This window comes from Solanum stenotomum, chromosome 4 (genome assembly GCF_019186545.1).
Source record: "Solanum stenotomum isolate F172 chromosome 4, ASM1918654v1, whole genome shotgun sequence".
In the NCBI taxonomy this organism is placed as follows: Eukaryota; Viridiplantae; Streptophyta; class Magnoliopsida; order Solanales; family Solanaceae; genus Solanum; species Solanum stenotomum.
The window spans coordinates 62,813,907-62,833,705 of NC_064285.1; the positions used below are offsets into that span (position 1 = coordinate 62,813,907).

Here is a 19,799-nt window from a genome sequence, read left to right on the forward strand (position 1 = left end):
AAAGTCGAGTCATCAGTGATAGAGAGTATTTTGTCTTTTAATATGATTTTTTTTTTATTAATATTCATATTAATCAAATATCAAAATATATACTATTAAATATAGAACAAAATTGATTTTTATTTGTTTTTTTTTGTTGGATAGTGGATACAAACTCAGTCTTCACGTGGCCAAATATTAAATGAAATGAAGATTATTATTTTTTACCCAAAAAAAATAAATTAGGAAAAAACATAGATACATACTTTTCATATGATATTCACGTGTCTTTACCTCGTAATTTTGGCCAAATTTGTTACTTTATAAAAGCTAGATATTTGTCCTCATCTGCCCATAATAATAAAAATAATAAAGGGTGAAAATGTTTTTTTTTTAAATAATACAACTTGAATTTAAAAAGATACTTAATTAGACGCATCTTTGGACTTCTTTTTGTCGATTTGGGGTTCTGATGAAAAATATTATTGAGATTATTCATATAAAACAAACATGATACAGTGGATATCGAAATTGAAAACAAAAATATATTACAATTTCAAATAACTTATTTACGTAGAAAAAATAATTTTTAAAATTTTTTTATCAAACAAACATAAAATTATTTTAAAAATTCCTATGTTAGATTAGTCATACTTATGATAGGGTTGTTCATGGTTATGGTTAAAAAAATCAAACCGAATCGCGATCCGAACCAAATCGATTAAAAAAACCAAAATTTAGTTTGATTTGGTTAGGTTTGATTTTAATTTTTGAAAAATCGTTACTATTTTGATTTGGTTTTGATTTTCCTAAAAAATAACCAAATCGAACCGATAAATTATATATATATATATAAAGTTTATAATTATTTATATATCATTCATAAATAAAATATAAATATTTTGTTAAATTTTAAGTAACTTTAGTCTTTAACTTTACCATTTTATCAAGTCCAACAGTTAAATTTTAATCCATCTACTACAATCATAAGTCCAAGTCCATCAAAATTCATTATTTTAGTTTTTACCTACCATACCTTTCATAAGATAGTTACACCTTCTCTTAATTGAATCACTTTGTTCGTGTAATGATAACTTTAGTATTGTTTAATTGCTTAATTGAACCGACAATAGATTTTCAGTGGATTGCTCATGTACTAGGTCTAGGTGTTTGTGTCTATCAAGAGTATGTCCTCAAAAATTTATTACTTTCAAATTGAAAAAACCAGAAAAATCGAACCAAACCGTCAACAACCAAACCGATGGTTATTTTTTCGTTTGGTTTGATTTGATTTTGGTTTTAATCAATAACCGATCCAAACTGAACCACGAACACCCCTAAATTATGAGATCGATAAACAAAGAACATAAAATTTTGATAATGTCATTTTTTTTAATTCAAATTGATTGAGATATAAACTAAGCTAATGTTGGTATATAAATTAGTTGCTTTATATCATGTTTGATTTTTGGTGCAGATTTTGATATCGAAAATTAACGTTGTGTTACTGGTGCATGTATAAGTTATTGAAAATTTATATATTATTTTATATATTTATGGGTAGACTAAATATAATACATGCACTAGCAATATGTAGATGATAAATAAAAATGCATAATTCCTAAAAATCAATTCACGTATTATCTATATTAGTCGTATAATAATTTTTATTATATATTATATGCGAAATAATTCGTATTACTAATCTTCATACAACTAATTCATGTAATCAAAATCAGAAAAGTTAAAATAAGAGGCAGGAACTATTTCTTCTGATTTATTTATTTTTCAAATTTGGTAAATATTGATTGATTGTATATTTCACTATAATTTTTTTAGTTAACGTTTAAATTTGATTCTATCCAATCCTTTGGTTAGCCTCAATATTTCTTACTTGTTTGGTTGTTGCTGACCTGTTTCTAGTTAACGTTAAAATTTGACTCTATACAATTTTTTTGATTTACCTAAATAATCCTTACTTATGTGATTGTTGCTAAGCTGTTTCTGGATATTAAGCAAATTTCTTCAGAAGGTAATTCTAATGTCCCCAAATTATAGCATTCATCGTATTATTTACGTCAAACCAAATGACCCCTATTGTAATCAAAATCTAAAATCTAAGGCTAACAGATATTTGAAAATAAAATTTTGAAATATTCACGGTCAAATAGTAGTTAAAAGGACATTGGACAATTTTTATTTAAGAATTATTGAAATTCCCATAGTATGACAAAATTTCATCTCAATAAATTCAAAATCTTTTCTTCCAAATTTTTATAGAACAACTTCACCTAACAAGACTACAAATGATAGAAACTTGATTTAACACCCCCCCNCCCCCCCCCCCCCCCCACCCCCCAAAACAACAACAATAAATATATCAATCAAAGCGACTAAATCAAGAACTTCGCTAAGAATACCTAAAAATTCAAATGTAAATATAAGAGTCATATTTCATCTATATAATATAGATAAAAAAAAAAAGATATTCAATTGACCATCTTTCGACGTATGCAGCTACGTCCTAGGTCAATTTACAAAGCACTTCTTAATAGACGAAACAAACTTCAATGATAGTTCAACTATTTTTGAGAATAAACAGAATTTTTCATTGAATTTTTGGACTTCTGGTTGATCTGGAGAAGAATTTTCCAAAGAAAATTGTGGTGATGATGAAGTGTTTCCATCGTAAAAATCTGAATTTTTGAATTTTGATATATGAATTGGTTGATTTTTCAAAAGGTCACTGAGGCTTACATACTTATATTCAGCCATGATTTCCTTGGAAATTTTTTTTGGGTGAAATTAGAACTTTAATTTTTTTAAAGAGTACAGAAAAATAATGTTTGTGTATTGAAAAAAAATATATATATGGGAGGATATATATATAGCACAAAGTACAATAATTATATAAGATGCTTGTAATATGAGTATAGATTATGTGACATCTTTTTTTCTTGGGATAGAAGTGGATTAATTAATTAATTATAAGTTTATAGGGATTAATGATGAAAGAAATAAAAATCCAGTCAAACTTCTTTATAATAATTTAGTTTATTCGAAACATTTGTTACATACATTGTATAGTGATGAATATTGTTATACACCTTAAAAAACAATTAACATTTAAATCTTATTGTTTCTTATAGACGAAAAATACCCATAATTTTTTAAAATTTATGTTATAGAAGATTATTTATTATTTAATTTTATAATATATATCAAATGATAGTAATAATTCATTAATAAAAAATCTTAAAAACTAATAATAAATTTATAATGATAAATCTTTGGCATTTGTTCACTTTCTAGTTCCTCGCATTATGCAATAAAATGGATTATTTTGGTCCTTTCCTCGAAAACGATTCCATTTGTTATCGTGAAATAATGTTATAAAAAATGGATGTTAACTTGTTATAAAGAGGTGTGATTGTCATGGCCATACAACGAGACTAATTTCAAGTACGATCAATAAACGGGTATAATCAAATGTGATACAACATCACTACTATGCATGACTAAAATTTTCTTGCTATTGACTTAAAACTCCCATGAAAAATGAGTCATTAGCGGTGTATACTCAGTATATAACATGTATATAACAAATATATTATCAGCATATAATGTTCGCGGTGTATACTCAGTGTATAACATGTATATAACAAATATATTATCAGCATATAATGTATACACATTGGTTATACTAGCTAAAACAATTTAGTTTTAAAAAAAAAGAGTATTTGTTGTTGCGACTTTGTTGGGCTACTGTGTAAAAATCTCATATAACTATTAGTAAGTAATTAGAAACTTGTAAGTTGTAATGCACTATCAAATATATGGCATATATAATTGGATTTCAAGAGACAATAAGATAAAAAGAGCAGTCTGATGCATAAAGCATCTCGCATTCACGTATGATTTGAAAAAGGATAACACTCCAGAAGTATTAATGATTGTTTTCACGTTTCAAACACATAAAAACTTATTTACGTAGAAAAAAATAATTTTTAACCAAATAAACCTGAAAATATTTTAAAAATTCCTATCTGAGATTAGTCATACCTATCATATGAGATCGATAAACAAAGCACATAAAATTTTGATAATTTCATTATTTTCTATTCAAATTGATTAAGTTATAAACTAAGCTAATGTTGGTAGATAAATTAGTTGATTTATATCATGTTTGATTTTTGGTGCAGATTTTGATATCGAAAATTAACGTTATGTTACTGATGCATGTATAAGTTATTAAAAATTTATACATTATTTTATATATATGTAATAGAAGGTAGACTATATATAATACATGTACTAGCAATATGTAGATACGAGTATCTAAAGATATATAAAATGCATAATTCCTCAAAATCAATTCACGTATTATCTATTAGTCGTATAATAATTTTTATATTATATATCATTTGCGAAATAATTCGTATTACTAATCTTCATACAACTAATTCACGCATCAAAATCAGAAAAATTAAAATAAGAGGCAGGAACTATTTCTTCTGATTTATTTATTTTTCAAATTTGGTAAATATTGGTTGATTGTATATTTTACTATAGTTTTTTTTTAGTCAACGTTTAAATTTGGTTCTATCAAATCTTTTGGTTAGCCTCAATATTTCTTACTTGTCTGACTGTTGCTGAGTTGTTTCTAGTCAACATTAAAATTTGGTTGCATCCAAAAAAATGGGTTGACCTAAATATTCCTTACTTGTTTGAGTGTTGCTGAGTTATTTCTGGATATTAAGCAAATTTCTTTAGAAGGTAATTTTAAAGTTCCCAATTTTTCCTCTTTTGTCATCAGTTTCGTTATGGCATATGTCGTATTATTTACATCAAATCAAATGACCCTTACTGTAATCAAATTCTAAAATCTAAGGCCAACAAATATTTGAAAATAAAATTTTGAAATATTCACGGTCAAATAGTAGTTAAAAGGACATTGGACAATTCCTATTTAAGAGTTTATTGAAATTCTACAGTGTGACAAATTTCATCTCAATAATTCAAATCTTTTCTTTTTCCAAATTTTTATAGAACAACTTCACCTAACAAGACTAAAAATGATGAAACTTGATTTAACCCCCCCCCCCCCCCCCTCCCCCCCCCAAACAACAACAATAAATCTATCAATCAAAGCAACTAAATCAGGAACTTCGCTAAGAATACCTAAAAATTCAAATGTAAATATAGGAGTCATATTTCATCTATATATATGTAATATATAGATAAAAAAGATATTCAATTGACTATCCTTCGACGTATGCAACTACGCCCTAGGTCAATTTACAAAGCACTTCTTAATAAACGAAACAAATTTCAATGGAAGTTCAACTATTTTTGAGAAAAAACAGAATTTGTCATTGAATTCTTCGACTTTTGGTTGATCTGGAGAAGAATTTCCCAAAGAAAATTGTGATGATGATGTAGTGTTTCCATCGAAAAAATCTGAATTTTTGAATTTTGGTATATGAATTGGTTGATTTTTCAGAAGATCACTGAGGCTAACATACTTATATTCAGCCATGATTTCCTTGGAATTTTTTTTTTGGTGAAATTAGAACTTTTATTTTTTAAAGAGTAAAGAAAAATAATGTTTGTGTATTGGAAAAAATATATGGGAGGATATATATATAGCACAAAGTACAATTATTTATATAAGATGCTTGTAATATGATTATAGATTATGTGACATCTTTTTTTCTTGGCATAATAGTGGATTAATTAATTAATTATAAGTTTATTAATGATGGATGAAATAAAAATATAGTCAAACTTCTTTATAATAATTTAGTTTATTCGAAACATTTATTACATACATTTTATAGTGATGAATATTGTTATACACCTTAAAAAACAATTTACATTTAAATCTTATTGGTTCTTATAGAAGAAAAATACCCATAATTTTTTAAAATTTATGTTTAGAAGATTATTTGTTATTTAATTTTATAATATCAAACTATAGTAATAATTCATTAATAAAAATCCTTAAAAACTAATAATAAATTTATAATGATGAATCTTTGACATTTCTGCACTTTCTAGTTCCTCGCATTATGCAATGAAATGGATTATTTTGGTCCTTTCCTCGAAAACGATTCCATTTGTTATCATGAAATAATGTTATAAAAATGAATGTTAACTTGTTATAGAGAGGTGTGATTGTCATAGCCACACAACGAGATTAATTTCAGGTACGATCAATAAACAAGTATAATCAAATGTGATACGACATCACTACTATGCATGACTAAAATTTTCTTGCTATTGACTTAAAACTCCCATGAAAAATGAGTCGTTCGCGGTGTATACTCAGTGTATAACATGTATATAACAAATATATTATCAGCATATAATGTATACACATTGGTTATACTAGCTAAAACAATTTAGTTTTAAAAAAAAAGAGTATTTGTTGTTGCGACTTTGTTGGGCTACTGTGTAAAAATCTCATATAACTATAGTAAGTAATTAGAAACTTGCAACACACTATCAAATATATGACATAAATAATTGGATTTCAAGAGACAATAAGATAAAAAGAGCAGTCCGATGCACCAAGCATCTCACGTTCACGTATGATTCGAAAAAGGATCACACCCCAAACAACCTCCTCTAATGTAAGCATTAGTGACTATTTTCACGTCTCAAACACATAAGAGACAATAAGATGATAATACATATTCCAATGTGATGTCCACAGTACCAAAAACTACAATTTGTGTTATTACAGAGTGATAATATTATTAGCCCTCCCAAGACTCTGCTACACAATTTAACGGTCGATTTACGCAAATAGCCATTTTTACAGCCTTGTACATAGAAGAGGGCAATTTTTTCGAAACTAGACCAGTGGTCTGAAGTTTATAATCCAAAACTACTATTCAAACCACGGGTCTAATTTCGAAAAAGTGGCCAACTTCTAAATACAACGCGACAAAAGTGGCCACCTGATGTAAACATCACCATTTTATCTTACAACATAAATGAACTAGTTTACAAAAGCAAGCTTTCGTCTCTCTCGATAGCTCATTATAACATTTAAATTCTACACACTGATCATAATATACATGATATGTTAACATAATAGCCAAGGAATTCACAATCTCCTGACCTAAGTAAACGTGCAGCTAAGTTCATGAGTACTTCAAATGTGTGAAGTCACCTAGTTAGAGTTGCAAGAACAGAAGCAGAGAAAGTTCAGCGTACTCGTGGTGAATCTTGATCACTCTCCAGAAAGAAGACTGATCATGTGCTCCAGAAATGACGAACTCTCACTTCTCTGCAGCATTCTTTAGTTGACAAATTGAGGCACGACGTATCTGCTTTGAGCTTCGTTGCTCAGAAACAACGTGATCCCCTGAGACACAATCATACAATTTGTCATTGCAATTACAAGTATGGTATTCTTTCATCCATTTGGAGGAAAACTCAAATCATTTGGTCCCAATTTAAAACGGATTGTTTGTTTACCATTTATGACAACAAGTTTACCATCAATAGCTTCTGGTCGGGAGAGGATCATAGTCGTAAGCATCACCAGCCTTGATAAACCGTCCCTTCACACGCCTTCTGACATCAGCTCTTGCCTTACGGGAAACATATCTCACTCGCTTGTCAAATCTATTACATTATAAAAAGACTATTAAAAGGTATTGATAACCTACTCTGGAATCATGGTGCACATAAGCTAAATAAACAAGGTATCTCAACCAGTTCTAAGGAACTAAAGACTCTTATTAAGAGTGGTACCATTTCTCGGTTTCAATGTGATACGATGACGCAACTGAACAAAACTTGAGATGATACTGACACGTGCATGACTAATGACATATCAACGATTAGTAAACAAGAGCTTACTTCCTTGTCTTCTTTTTTTCCTTGTAGCGCAACACAGCATTGCTCCTGCTAGTCGATGTCGATGAAATTTCAGTACATGGAGGACACCATGGTGGCTCGCCCATTAGGAGCATCGGGGAGACTCCACAGTCTTGGTGATCTCCAGCACTGCATTCTCCACCAGTTTGGTTGGAAACTGAGAGACTAGATTGTCTAGCAAAGTAAAGGATAGAATCCGTCTTGCAGCTCATCATGGAATCTGCAGATGCTGCATCGCTACATGTTGGCTGCACTGTATTCACACGCCAATTTGATGACCCCTGGTAAAGTATTAACAGATTTAGGTTCATCCACATTTAGTATGACTGGCGTAAGACTTACCCAGCAAGATCAAAGAATAATCACAGACGACAAGATAAAGAGCACCAGAATACAATAAGACGAATATAGAGATATACCATTCACAAGCATAAGGATGTAGGGAAGTAAAAGAGAGAAAATAGATGTGCTGCACTACAGGAAGGAATCAATAATTTGTTTTGGTATCTAGTACTAGATCGTTGAGGGTCTATCAGAAACAACCTCTCTACCAAGGTAGGGGTAAGGTTGCATATACACCACCCTCCCAGAACCCACTTGTGGGATTACACGGGGTATGTAGTTGTTGTCATATCTAGTACTAGATCCTGCTAAAGGTTGGCAAACCAAAAAAGATATGTCATGCTATGCAGCAGAAGGAATGTGTTGCAATTAAGAGGTCAGATTACCAGCAAGAAAACCTTACTACTCTTCAATTGTCAAGCAAATCCAGATGAAAAATTACAAATCTTCAACAACGTAAAGTGGGGTCTAGAGAGGGTAGAGTATACACAAACCTTACCCCGACCTCATGGAGGTAGAGAGGTTGTTTCAGAAAGACCCTTGGCTCAAGTGCATCAAATCAAAATAGTTGTGAGCGAAGAAATACGGCAATGAAGAAAACATGACAACTAATATGGAAAGCAAAAAAGGAACAGGAACTGATATGATAACAGATCAAAAAGCAAGAAACTACACGAATAAGGCAAATACTATGACACACACGGTGCTCCAGACTACCACCAAATCTAATCCCACCAAAAAGCGCGACAACAGTAAACAACCTATTAACCTTCTACCCGAATCTGTGGCCTTCATATCCTCCTAATAAAGTCAATTACTAAAAAAGTGATTATCTCCACTCCAGAAATTGGTGGTCGGAAATCCTTCAAATAAATAATTTAGGTCTGTTGATGATGGCTAGTCCAATGTAAACATATCAGTTTGGGTCTAGCTCATACTCCATATAGGCAAGAGCAACAAGAAGTCAACAACTATGTCTCAACCCAAGCTAGTCTGGGTGGTAGCTGCTTTGGGACATAAAGCGCCAAGAACGTTACAGAAATCGGGTTAAGAACTAGCCTCAGGCATAGTATGGAATATGCATGGATTTTATGCTGCATACTAGTTCTGTTTGTAGCCAAGGGTCTATTGGAAACAACCTCTCTACCTCACAAGGTAGGGGTAAGATCTGTGTACACTCTACCCTCCCGAGACCTTACTTGTGGATCACACTGGGTATGTTGTTGTATTAGTACAGTCTGTGCCAGCTCTGACTACAGATATCTGAACATCGTAATAACTTCAGAGTAGACATTTTCTAAACATCATGCCAATGTTATTAATTCAAAAAAAAAAGATAGCAATGATGAATGAGCAGAAATACATATCCAAGATGGTCTTTCCTACCAATTCATTGTGGACCCTTACATGCTAATTCAGCAAGTTGTCTGTCTTCTGTTTCTCGACTGATTTCTAACCCCTTTCTCTTACTCCGCCCCCTCTCACAAACTAAATGAATTACCCACACAATAAAAACAGAAAAATACAGCTAAAATGCAATGCATTCTTCAAACACTGCACATAAACAACAAACGGTAGAATGTAAATGACAATATGTAATAATACTCTGAAATATTTCAAATGTTCTATTGACTTGTCAATGATAAAATAAAGGGAGCGGTTAGTGAAAAAATATAGCAGGAGCAGGAGCAGTCGTCACACCTGCATGTGCACGATATCTACAGGCCAGAATAAAATTTCAACATCTACAGATGATTTAACTGTTTAATATTTGTTGAAACAAAACTAATTTCCTTTTTTGTAACTGAGACACAAACCTATCACATACCGACACAGTGAATTCATTAAAAGCATCAAAACACAGCATTTGACATCACATCCAAAAGTTTAAGAAAAACAGACATAGTCCAAAACCTGATACAACATATAGCATAATTGTCCAACCTACCGTGATTGGAAAGAACCAATGAAACTAGTATTATGTAAAAGGAGTCCTACTATTAATAGTACACGGTTACGATAGATATAAGCTTCCAACTCTCTTTACCTGAAATCAGTGCTGGGACCATCAATTATCAAGAACTTGAAGGAACCCTTAATCATGCGGAAATACTAGATTCCAGCACCTCAAACCAGATTGGTTATTTACTAATTGGTGCATCAGTCGCAGGTCCTAAAACTTTAGCTAAACTATAGGAAACTTTCCTCGTGCAACATACTACTGTTTTCTATTATTTTTATAAACCGTGGTGTCTGGTCAAGCTTGCGTGCACCTCGACTAATTCCAAAGGAAACCTGTCACCTTCACCAGCAACAGGTACCCAATAACTCCTTAAGATACTACTGTTTTTCCCAGTCCAATAAAGGTTGAAAAGCTAGAAGTATTCCTTCTGCTACATGCAACGGGTACTATTAATGTCAATTGCTTGAATGGGAATTGATCCATTTAAGTTGCAAATACCGATCAAGTGACAACTATCAGAACTAGCAGAAAACTCAAAAGAATCTATCTACCTCTTATCTTTGTATTGTACTTTTTCCAGCTAAATTTATAATAATTCAGCCACCAGAACCACATTCCATTCGGGCTTTGACTCACTATTCAGAGGTTTGAGTCCTTCCATCCCAGATCAATTTCTCTCACTTCAACCTAATGTTGACAGCGGATACTCAAGTTTATTGCAAGTATCCCAATGGTGTAATGCCTTGAAAACTCACAAGAGCACCGAGATCTTCACCTTAGCCCCAAAAGGTAATTTACGACTACCAGTCATACAATGAAACAACATGTTTATTGCTGCTGGGTGACTAGGGATGAGACCAGACTGACCAGTGTATGGGTACACCGGTGATTAGACTAGCACTCTCCCCCTTTAAGAAATATTTTAAATGGTTCACGCTATAAACTAATGAAGACCGGGTCCCCAGCCCCTGACAGTTGAGTGAGGCATTCTCTCTTCCTTTTCTTTACAAACAAAAGAAGGCACAAACTAGAAAACTACAAAAGAACATTACACATTTGGTGGACATCCTTCAACATGAAGAGAGATGTTTCTGATAAGTAGTGTCAAACTGTAAATGAAGAGAAATGATTATACTAACTAGACATGACGAGAGAAAAAGTCAAGTAGTTCATAGGTTCTTGATCTAGCTAACAGTAATAGTAATGGCATGCCATCACTGTGAAAAAACTAATAGTCAACGAAAATTATATGGCAGTTGAAGTATATGCAACAGTGTTAACATGATACAGTTAATCCTCAGACCCACCTCGGCAGCATTGACACCACGGTTGCTGTAGTCGACACCTTTTATGTCCTTCATCCCAAAGAAGCTATCCAAATTTTCATTCTCAAATAGCTCATCCGGATAATTGAGAGAATCACCAAATAGCTCTTCATAATTCTCAATACTCAAGTCCACCGCATCCATAATGAGATTATCACAATAAGGATCCTCCTCAAATAAACTAGAGCCCTTTGCTCCCATATAGCAGCCCTGAAAGTCGATAAAGACAATAGCTCAAGAAAATTCTCAAAAGTGACAAAAGGAGAGACAATCATGCTTCAAGCACAGACATTTTCAGTTAACCATTTCCTCTCCTCCCCCCAACCCCACCAAGCCGTCGGGATTCGGGAATCAGGAGCAGAGTTGCTAAGCATTTGGCAAAATGATGTACGACATATCGACAAGATAAAAACAGAAAAATGTGGAAAAAGATCATTTCAAAAAAAAGTTATCATCAATATAAAACAGTCCAAACTCACATATAACAAACTAGCCAAGAAACATTTTAACAGGGAACAAATCCAGGACTACAAGTCTCTGAAGAATGGCACTTCTCAATTTAGAGGAACTGGACCTACCACAGACCGATTTCAAGAGAAACAAGGTGAACACATGCTAAATAACCAACTCAACCTTTACCAGTTACTAGGATGTAAATGCAATCAAATGCTAAATAAAGAATATGGAGTTCTTCTGAAGATAGAAGAGAACGTCAGAAATTAGAGTTTATCTTTCCTCAATCATTTTGACACTCTTAGAACTCCACTAATTTCCTGTGAAGTATAATAAAAGAACAATGCACTGTCAAATCCAAAATCAAGTTTGTTAGGCAATCCCTGAAGAATAGTTGTTGCAAGACAACCTTGGGTTTAAGGAGCCAGCAGCTAACAAAAGTGGGGCATTTTTATATCTACAGTCAATTGTCATAGCTTCATCAAGGACACGACACTAATGTCTTCCAAAAACATGGGAATCAGTTCCACAAAATTCCATTCAGTATCAGGACAAAAAATATCAGGCAAAAGTTATTCACTTCTACCAAAACATCAACTTAGATTACCTTCGACGAAGATCCAATAGGTGGTTCCACATTATGCAGCTTGTTGTCAAAAGTAGGCATAGACGATTCCACTAAAAGATCCGATTTTTCTGAAATATTCATGTCGTTCACTTCGACTGCAGCACACACATTTTGTGAGTTGTCCTTTCCTTGAGGATCTTGACCATCCCTAGGACGGTTATCATTGATGCTCATTGAACCCATTCTCTGTTCACAAGTATCACCAATTGAAGGGTCATCTAATAAAAATGACCAGATATTAGAAAGTTCAGCAGCGGAAGGACATCCCGTATAACAACTAAGTGCTTGTCTCTTGTGCATTGATGAACCTGAACTAGAACTAGCATGACCTGACCAATCACAGTTCTGGCAAAGAGATGTTCTCTCCTCAACACATCTAACAACAGCTGGTTGTGAATTACATCTTTCACATATAAGTGTCCTGGAATGACGTTGTGAAAGGGCATTTGCAGAATGGACATTTCGATCACACGACAAACATAAACAAGCTGCATCAGACCGGCAATATACAATTGATCTTTGCTCTCCACAGTATTCACATATATAACCCATAACTTTTTTTTTCTCAGTTATTCTAGACCAGAATCAATGTACAGATCTTTAACCTTCAAGCAGAAAGTTTACAACTTTTCGTGACAGAAGATGATTTGCTCAACTGATTTCGTACTCTTCTGCAATAAGGAACAAGAATCTGCATTATCAAAAGCTAATGAGTAAAAAAGACAATCTTTAATATAGTACAAGTCTATCCTTCTTATTCTGATATCTTTTCCCATCCAAAATAAGAAAACTTACCTACTTTCATGAATTCAAATTGAGATCTTGGTCAACAAAATAATACTTTTAAATTCAACTTAAAAGATAATAGAAAAGGAAAAATCAACTATGCCACTATAGTCAATAAAGGGAAAAAAAGTGCTACAAACTAATTGAGAATCAATCATCCAGACAAACAGTGTAGAACTTTCACAGTCACAACTTCCTTTCTTTCTAAGCATCATTAATATCTACCACAAAAAACAAAAAAAAAATACAATTTTTTCCTTATTAAATTATCCTAAGCTAGAGGGGATAAAAATTTGAACAACAAGGTAAAAGGAATCATCAACAAAAGACATCAAAAACAAAGAGATTGAGCTCAAGAGAAGCATATAGAAAGATCTAAACAATGGAAATTTGAGAAACTTCAAAATTATCAGCAATCTACAAACAGATCAAACAAGAAACACCAAGCAACCTCATAAAAGATTCAAGAAAAACAACCTCAATGAACTCAAAAATAAAAAACTTTTTTAACAAAACATTCAAAAAATACAGAACCCCATGTCAAAAGTAAGACTTACAAGCAATTTCAAACAATGGAAATTTGAACAACATCAAAATTATCAGCAACTCCAACAAAGATTCAAGAGAAGCAACCTCAATGAACTCAAAAAATAAATAAAAATCAAAACTTTACAAAAAATTCAAGAAAGTAACTAACTTTACCTGTTATAACCTTGAAGCTGACCAAAAAAATCAACACAACAAAAGGGAAACAAAGTACAGATAACCCCTTTTACAGCAGCTTTTTTTTTTCTTTTCAAAGGTTAGAAGAAAACTCCTATCAAGAAAGATGACCTTTCTAAAATATCTTTCTCTATTTGTGTGTGGGGGTTGTTTTTGGAAGTCTTTTTTTTAAAAAAAAATTATTTTTTTGGTATGTATATGCTGATGAACTGTTGAGTTGTGATAATATCTACAAATAAGATAGTATTAAAGTTGATTAAAAAGTGCAGGAGAGAGAAAGAGGGAAGGGGGGTGTCATGTGGGTCCCTGTCCTTTTCATGAAAAGGAAAAGTTAGGCCCTCCCCCCACCCCTCCCCACCCAATTTGGTGGAAAACTGTGTGAGGTGGCACATTGTCTTTCCTTGATATTTTTAGTCTTATAAAAAAGCAAAAGAAAAGCATTTTGGCAGATGTCATGAATAATTTAGATATTTTAGAGGGAGTGATCGGATTTGGAGTAACTGGTGAAGTTATTATTATGTGATGAAAAGGCCACAAGTTCAAGCCTTGGGAACAGTCTCTTACAGAAATGCAAGATAAGGTTGCCTACAGGCTACACATAGGCTCATGTGGTTTGGTCCAGCCCTTTTCGGATCTTGTGTATAGCGAGAGTTTTAGTGCATCGGATAGTCCTTAGAGGAAGTCATCGGGAATAACCTCTTTTAGATTACTTACTAACGGAGTAAAAGAAGATATTTTTTTTGAAAATTTTATTTGTAAAAAATGAAGATCCCTTATGTTTTAATTAACAAAATAATAGCTAAAACAAATCTAACACGAAATAATAAATATTTTTACGGAACATAAGTTCATATTTCTCGAGTATAATTTTCCACAAGTTATGTTATAAAAGGCATAACAAGTTAGCGTGTCTACATAACTTCAATCCTACAAAATTTATGGAGAACGAAACAAATATTCAATTTCATAGCCCACAAATTACACTAAAAAAGTCATACCTTAATTTCTATCAAACTTATGATAAAAAAATCTCTAATTATGTGCACTAAATAATTAAGTATAAAGAATAAAGTTTATTTGTTATATATGTGTGACTAATTTTACATGATACATGTTATTTTTCATTAGCACAAATATAAGATAATTCTATACATCAAAATTTAGATAATTACGAAGAAATCATCTATTCATTACTAAGTCACACATTTCATATATTTATTTTACTTTAAATATGTTAGAGTACTTGTTAATTATCATTTGTATAAGAATATTCAAAAGAATTTAAATTATTCTATATGCTTAGATTATGTAATCACTTTCTAATTGTTTTAGCCGCTTAACCAATCAAATGAATCCACGTGACCTCCATCATGTCAAAGTATTTTTTTTCTTTTTACCAAACTATCCCTTTCAAATACCCCTCGTGATTTAATTTGATTTTTTTTTGTTTTAACAATTTAAGAAATTAAATAGTATTTTTTATTATTATTTTGTGATCTTAAAATAAATATATCTAAAATGTATCAAAATATTTTTAATTTTTTTATCTTAAATATATCGTGAAGAGAGTTAAAATTAAAACGTTGTCGAAAATAAAGAAATTCTTTTTTAAAACGAATTAAAAGGAAAAATGAAACGAACAAATTGAAACAGAGAAAGTAGAAGATTTAGAATTTGTTTAAATTTAGAGAAAATTAGTTCTTTTTATTAAAGCAAGAGATAAAATAAAAATAAAAATAAAAAGAGAAAAAGGTTAGTTTAATAATGCCTTATTTCTTTCTAAAAATAAGAAAGATATTGCTCATAATTAAACCGTTAATCTGTCTATAATGTAAGTATAGAACACGGGAATCCAAAAAGAAAAAAAGTTAAACCATATAAGAAAGAGAGTAACAATTGAGGAAGGAAAAAGGGTAAAGAATAGAATTTACAAAAATTCAAATATTATTAATACTACTATAAAAATAGTGATAGTACAAATTGTAATTAATTTATAGAAATGTTTTTTTTTTTGGATAAGGTATTTAAAGTAGTCCAATTTAACATGACAGTACATATAGGGAACAATGATAAGACTAATTGATGAAAATTGAACCCAACCAAAAAGGTCCCCTTCTCTATTAAGCAATATGTCACCATTTCCTTGTCACGTTTGGACTTGAAACAAAATTAAAAATCAAATCAAATCAAATCAAATCTCATATTTTTAAAATTAAAACACATATATGTCAAAATGTCTTTTAATCTAGAAATTGTTAATAACTAGGACAAATGTAAAATGCCTCGTTAACAACAAAATAAATACTCTCTTCGTTCACTTTTACTTGTCACATTTTAACTTGATACATCAATTAAGAAAATAATTATTGATATACGTATTTTTACCAAACTATCCCTATTAAATGATGTTAAGTACTCCCTTCGTCCAACAATAGTTGTCCACTATACTATTTTGAAATGTCCAAGTCCAACAATACTTCTCCACTTTATGAAATCAATAGGTAATTTTACACTTAGTTCCTAATTTACCCTTGTCATTAATAATTGTTATTTCTCTATTACATTTTTCAAGACATTGTATTTATTATATTCAAATGGTGATATAGTAAAATTAGTCATTTATTTATAATTTCTTAAGAAGTGTGCAAAGTTAATAGTGGACAAGTATTGTTGGACAGAGGGATGAGTATTAAGTCTTGGAAAATGATTTGAAGAAAGAGTATTTAATGTCGAGGGTAAACATGAAAAAATATAATTATCTTTTCTTGATATATGAAAAGTGACAAGTAAAAATGAAATTCTATTTTAGAAAAAAGTGAATGGAGGAAGTATATGAAAACAAATATATAAGGCATAATACATATATAAATGTGTCATTTAACTTGATTTCATTTCACATTTATGTCATCCAACTTTGGTTGTGCACAAGTAGACACTTAAACTTGTATAAAATTGAACAAGTAGACACATGAGTCCTATGTGACATAATACACGTAGGACAAAAACTTCTATGTATGATGCGTGTGTCTATTTGTTCAACTTTATAAAAAATTAAGTGTCTACTTATGCAGATATAAAGTTGAAGGGCATAAATATGAATTGAGACCATGTTACAGAGCATATTATGCATTATGCCAATGTAAAATGAAACACCGAGATTGAATTATTCATAGTATAAATTTAAATATTTTTCTTGACAATATTAAATTTTATACTATGACAGTAAAAATATATGTATTTTACAACCAATTCAATAAAGAATTATTTACAAGGAAACAAAATTATTTGTCGTATAAGTAGGAATCAGTACTAATGGTGTAACTACTATCCCATTAAGAATTGTCATTTTATATCGTTTAATATTTTCTTAGTTATATTTCTCTGAAATACTGACTTAAAATTTTATTATTACAACTCTATTTATAAGGTAGTCTTCTTCTCAATTTTTTAGGATTGCAAATCCAATGCTTTAATTGAGTACCTAAAAAAATTTATAGTTTTGTCCGACACTTGAATAAAAAAATGTCAAAGCACAATATAACAATAAAAAAAAAATTATAACTAAAAGGCGGCGTGTATGTAATTTTACTCTTAACTTGTGAAAGCAGAGTGATCGTTTTTAATAAATCTTTGACTCAAGTGAATAATAAATATGTAAAACAATAGTAATAGACAAGACATGTTGACCAACGAAGGTTGTGGTGGAGTGGTAAGTACTTATTTATTTTTAACCAGAGATTCCAGGTTCCACTCCCCCTAAGTAAAGAGTCACCTTTGTTATGGAGCGTTTCGATGCGAATCCAAATTTAATCGAGTTTCAATTGGGATATCAGAATTAAAAAAATCAAAAATAGAAAAGAAAAGAAGGCATGCTAAAACAATGAAAGTGAGTATTATGACAAGAATAATCAATGGATAATCCTAAAATTAAAGTGGATGATCTTAGTGTTAACAAATATACTTAATTAACAATCCAAAGTTCTAATCTATAATATTTTATTGTTTGGTATAAGTATTTTTAGTATTTAATGAGGTGGTCCACTTGAGGAAACAATGATTTAGACTTGTGAGTGAGATTGATCACAACAAAAGGTCCTCATATCTAATTACCATTTAGTCCTTCTGTCATCACAAAATATCATGGGACTTCCATTTTGAGTCACAAGGGCAACAATTAAAATAATACAACTAGTTATTTTTTTTATTCTCCCTTTTCAAATGATAAAAAAAGATAAGCTTTTTGGTGAGAGATTTAAACTAAATTAAATGAAAATAAGGTTTATTGTGAATTAAGTTAAGCAACTCCTAAAATGATGTATTAATAAAGTTATAAGTGTTTGGAACACAGTGATCTGATTAATTTAGATATTGGATATATATAATAATTTAAGAAAAATGTTTATTCGTATCAAGATTTTTTCCTTTTGTCAAGATTAGAACCCACAATTCCATCATATTTTTTGATGGTGATGTGTAAGTATAATTGCAAGTAGTTGATATTGGCAAAAGATATTCGAAAAACTGCATATTATCTTACAAATTAATGTGTACTAATATATTCATGTTTTCAATTAATTAATTATTACAAATTCATAAGATTGTTTAACACCTTGTTTGGATGGTTGTTATATGTTGTATTGTATTGTTAGTTTGAATAATTATTTAATAGTGTTGTTTTATCCTTTACCCTATCTTTTCATAGTGACTCTAACGTGTACTATTTTTTCTTTGTGTTTATCATTCAAATTGTTGATGTGTGACGTGAAAGAATGATGTAGAACGATACAATTTATTCAAGTATTGTATTTATTAAAATAATATTATACAATCATAATACAATACATTACGATATATTATGAAACAATATGTAACAACTATTCAAACAGATTGTAACAGGCTATTGGATTGATTCATATATTTGATTGGCCCAACTACCTTTTCAGCATTCTAGCCCAATAGAATGTTCAGAATTGGGCTTGTTAACCAGTTTTTAATAGGGAAAATTATATGAAATAGTCCATTCGGTATACATATGGTTGTATATATGTAGTAATTTATGTTTATATACAATTATTGTGTTTTAGTTTGTATACCAAAATATACAAATACAGATTTTTATGTATATGTATACCGAAATATACAGATTAATAGTCATAGCAAGCATAAAGTTTGCTATGGAACGCAATTATACAAACTATAGTTATAACGTACAAATATGATTAATTTTATGTTTGCTAAACCTAAAATTTACTCTTTTTAATATTAAAATCAAACAACTTTTTATGACGCGATTAAATTAACGGGATGGTATATCTATCACCTCACATCACTAATAGATTTTCAAATAACTTTGTCCATCGAATACCAGTCACCTCCCACCAACAACAGCCAAAGTTAGGACAAATGGAAAGAAATCATCTAGTCTAGGTTTTTTTGTCACTAACTGAATTTTGAACATAAGACCTTACAGTTTTCAACCACTTCATTGACATGACACACATTTGAGTGCATAAAGTAACTTTTTAATTATAAAAAAATTTAACAAGTTTTAGGACAATAAATTTAAGAAAAACACAATTAAAAAATCACTATTTTTCAACTGAAAAATGTTTTAGCAATTATTCCCTTTATATATTTAGACTGAATCAATGAAAAAGGAAAAAAAAAAGTTATCATATAGAAAAATTTAAAAGCTTCACACTATTCC

The 19,799-nt window shown here is 30.7% G+C and overlaps 3 protein-coding genes across 5 annotated transcripts in view; all 3 read right to left on the reverse strand.

Moving 5' to 3' along the window:
- LOC125862143 (uncharacterized) overlaps positions 1-10,517 on the reverse strand; it is a 339,538-nt gene extending 329,021 nt beyond the window's left edge. The window contains exon 1 of the transcript XR_007446021.1: positions 10,513-10,517. The gene's annotated coding sequence lies outside the window, so the exon portion shown is untranslated. The remainder of the gene's footprint in view (positions 1-10,512) is intronic.
- The window catches only part of LOC125862136 (chlorophyll a-b binding protein 5, chloroplastic), a 240,617-nt gene that overhangs the window by 121,923 nt on the left and 98,895 nt on the right, over positions 1-19,799 (reverse strand). The gene's annotated exons all lie outside the window — the stretch shown is intronic.
- Positions 6,656-14,296, reverse strand: LOC125862130 (zinc finger protein CONSTANS-LIKE 9-like). 3 transcript variants are annotated; one of them, XM_049542128.1, is made up of 6 exons: positions 14,072-14,296; positions 12,563-13,274; positions 11,485-11,712; positions 7,855-8,153; positions 7,489-7,617; positions 6,656-7,354 (listed from the first exon to the last, which is right to left on the reverse strand). In XM_049542128.1, exons 2-5 carry the CDS (start codon positions 13,133-13,135, stop codon positions 7,491-7,493), a joined length of 1,227 nt encoding a protein of 408 aa, XP_049398085.1. In that variant the 5' UTR covers positions 13,136-13,274; positions 14,072-14,296; the 3' UTR covers positions 6,656-7,354; positions 7,489-7,490. The 3 variants fall into 3 exon arrangements, with proteins under 3 accessions (XP_049398085.1, XP_049398086.1, XP_049398087.1); XM_049542129.1 differs by having other exon boundaries at positions 7,468-7,617; XM_049542130.1 differs by having other exon boundaries at positions 12,563-13,254; positions 14,072-14,269.

What these genes read in the sequence shown, in the direction of transcription:
- LOC125862130 (XM_049542128.1), bottom strand. Translation starts at nt 13,135, where the DNA reads ATGGGTTATATATGTGAATACTGTGGAGAGCAAAGATCAATTGTATAT. An exon ending in CTATTGGATCTTCGTCGAAG is followed by an intron (nt 11,713 to 12,562) that starts GTAATCTAAGTT and finishes ATCGACTTTCAG; the next exon opens with GGCTGCTATATGGGAGCAAA. An exon ending in GAAAAAAAGAAGACAAGGAA is followed by an intron (nt 7,618 to 7,854) that starts GTAAGCTCTTGT and finishes ATAATGTAATAG; the next exon opens with ATTTGACAAGCGAGTGAGAT.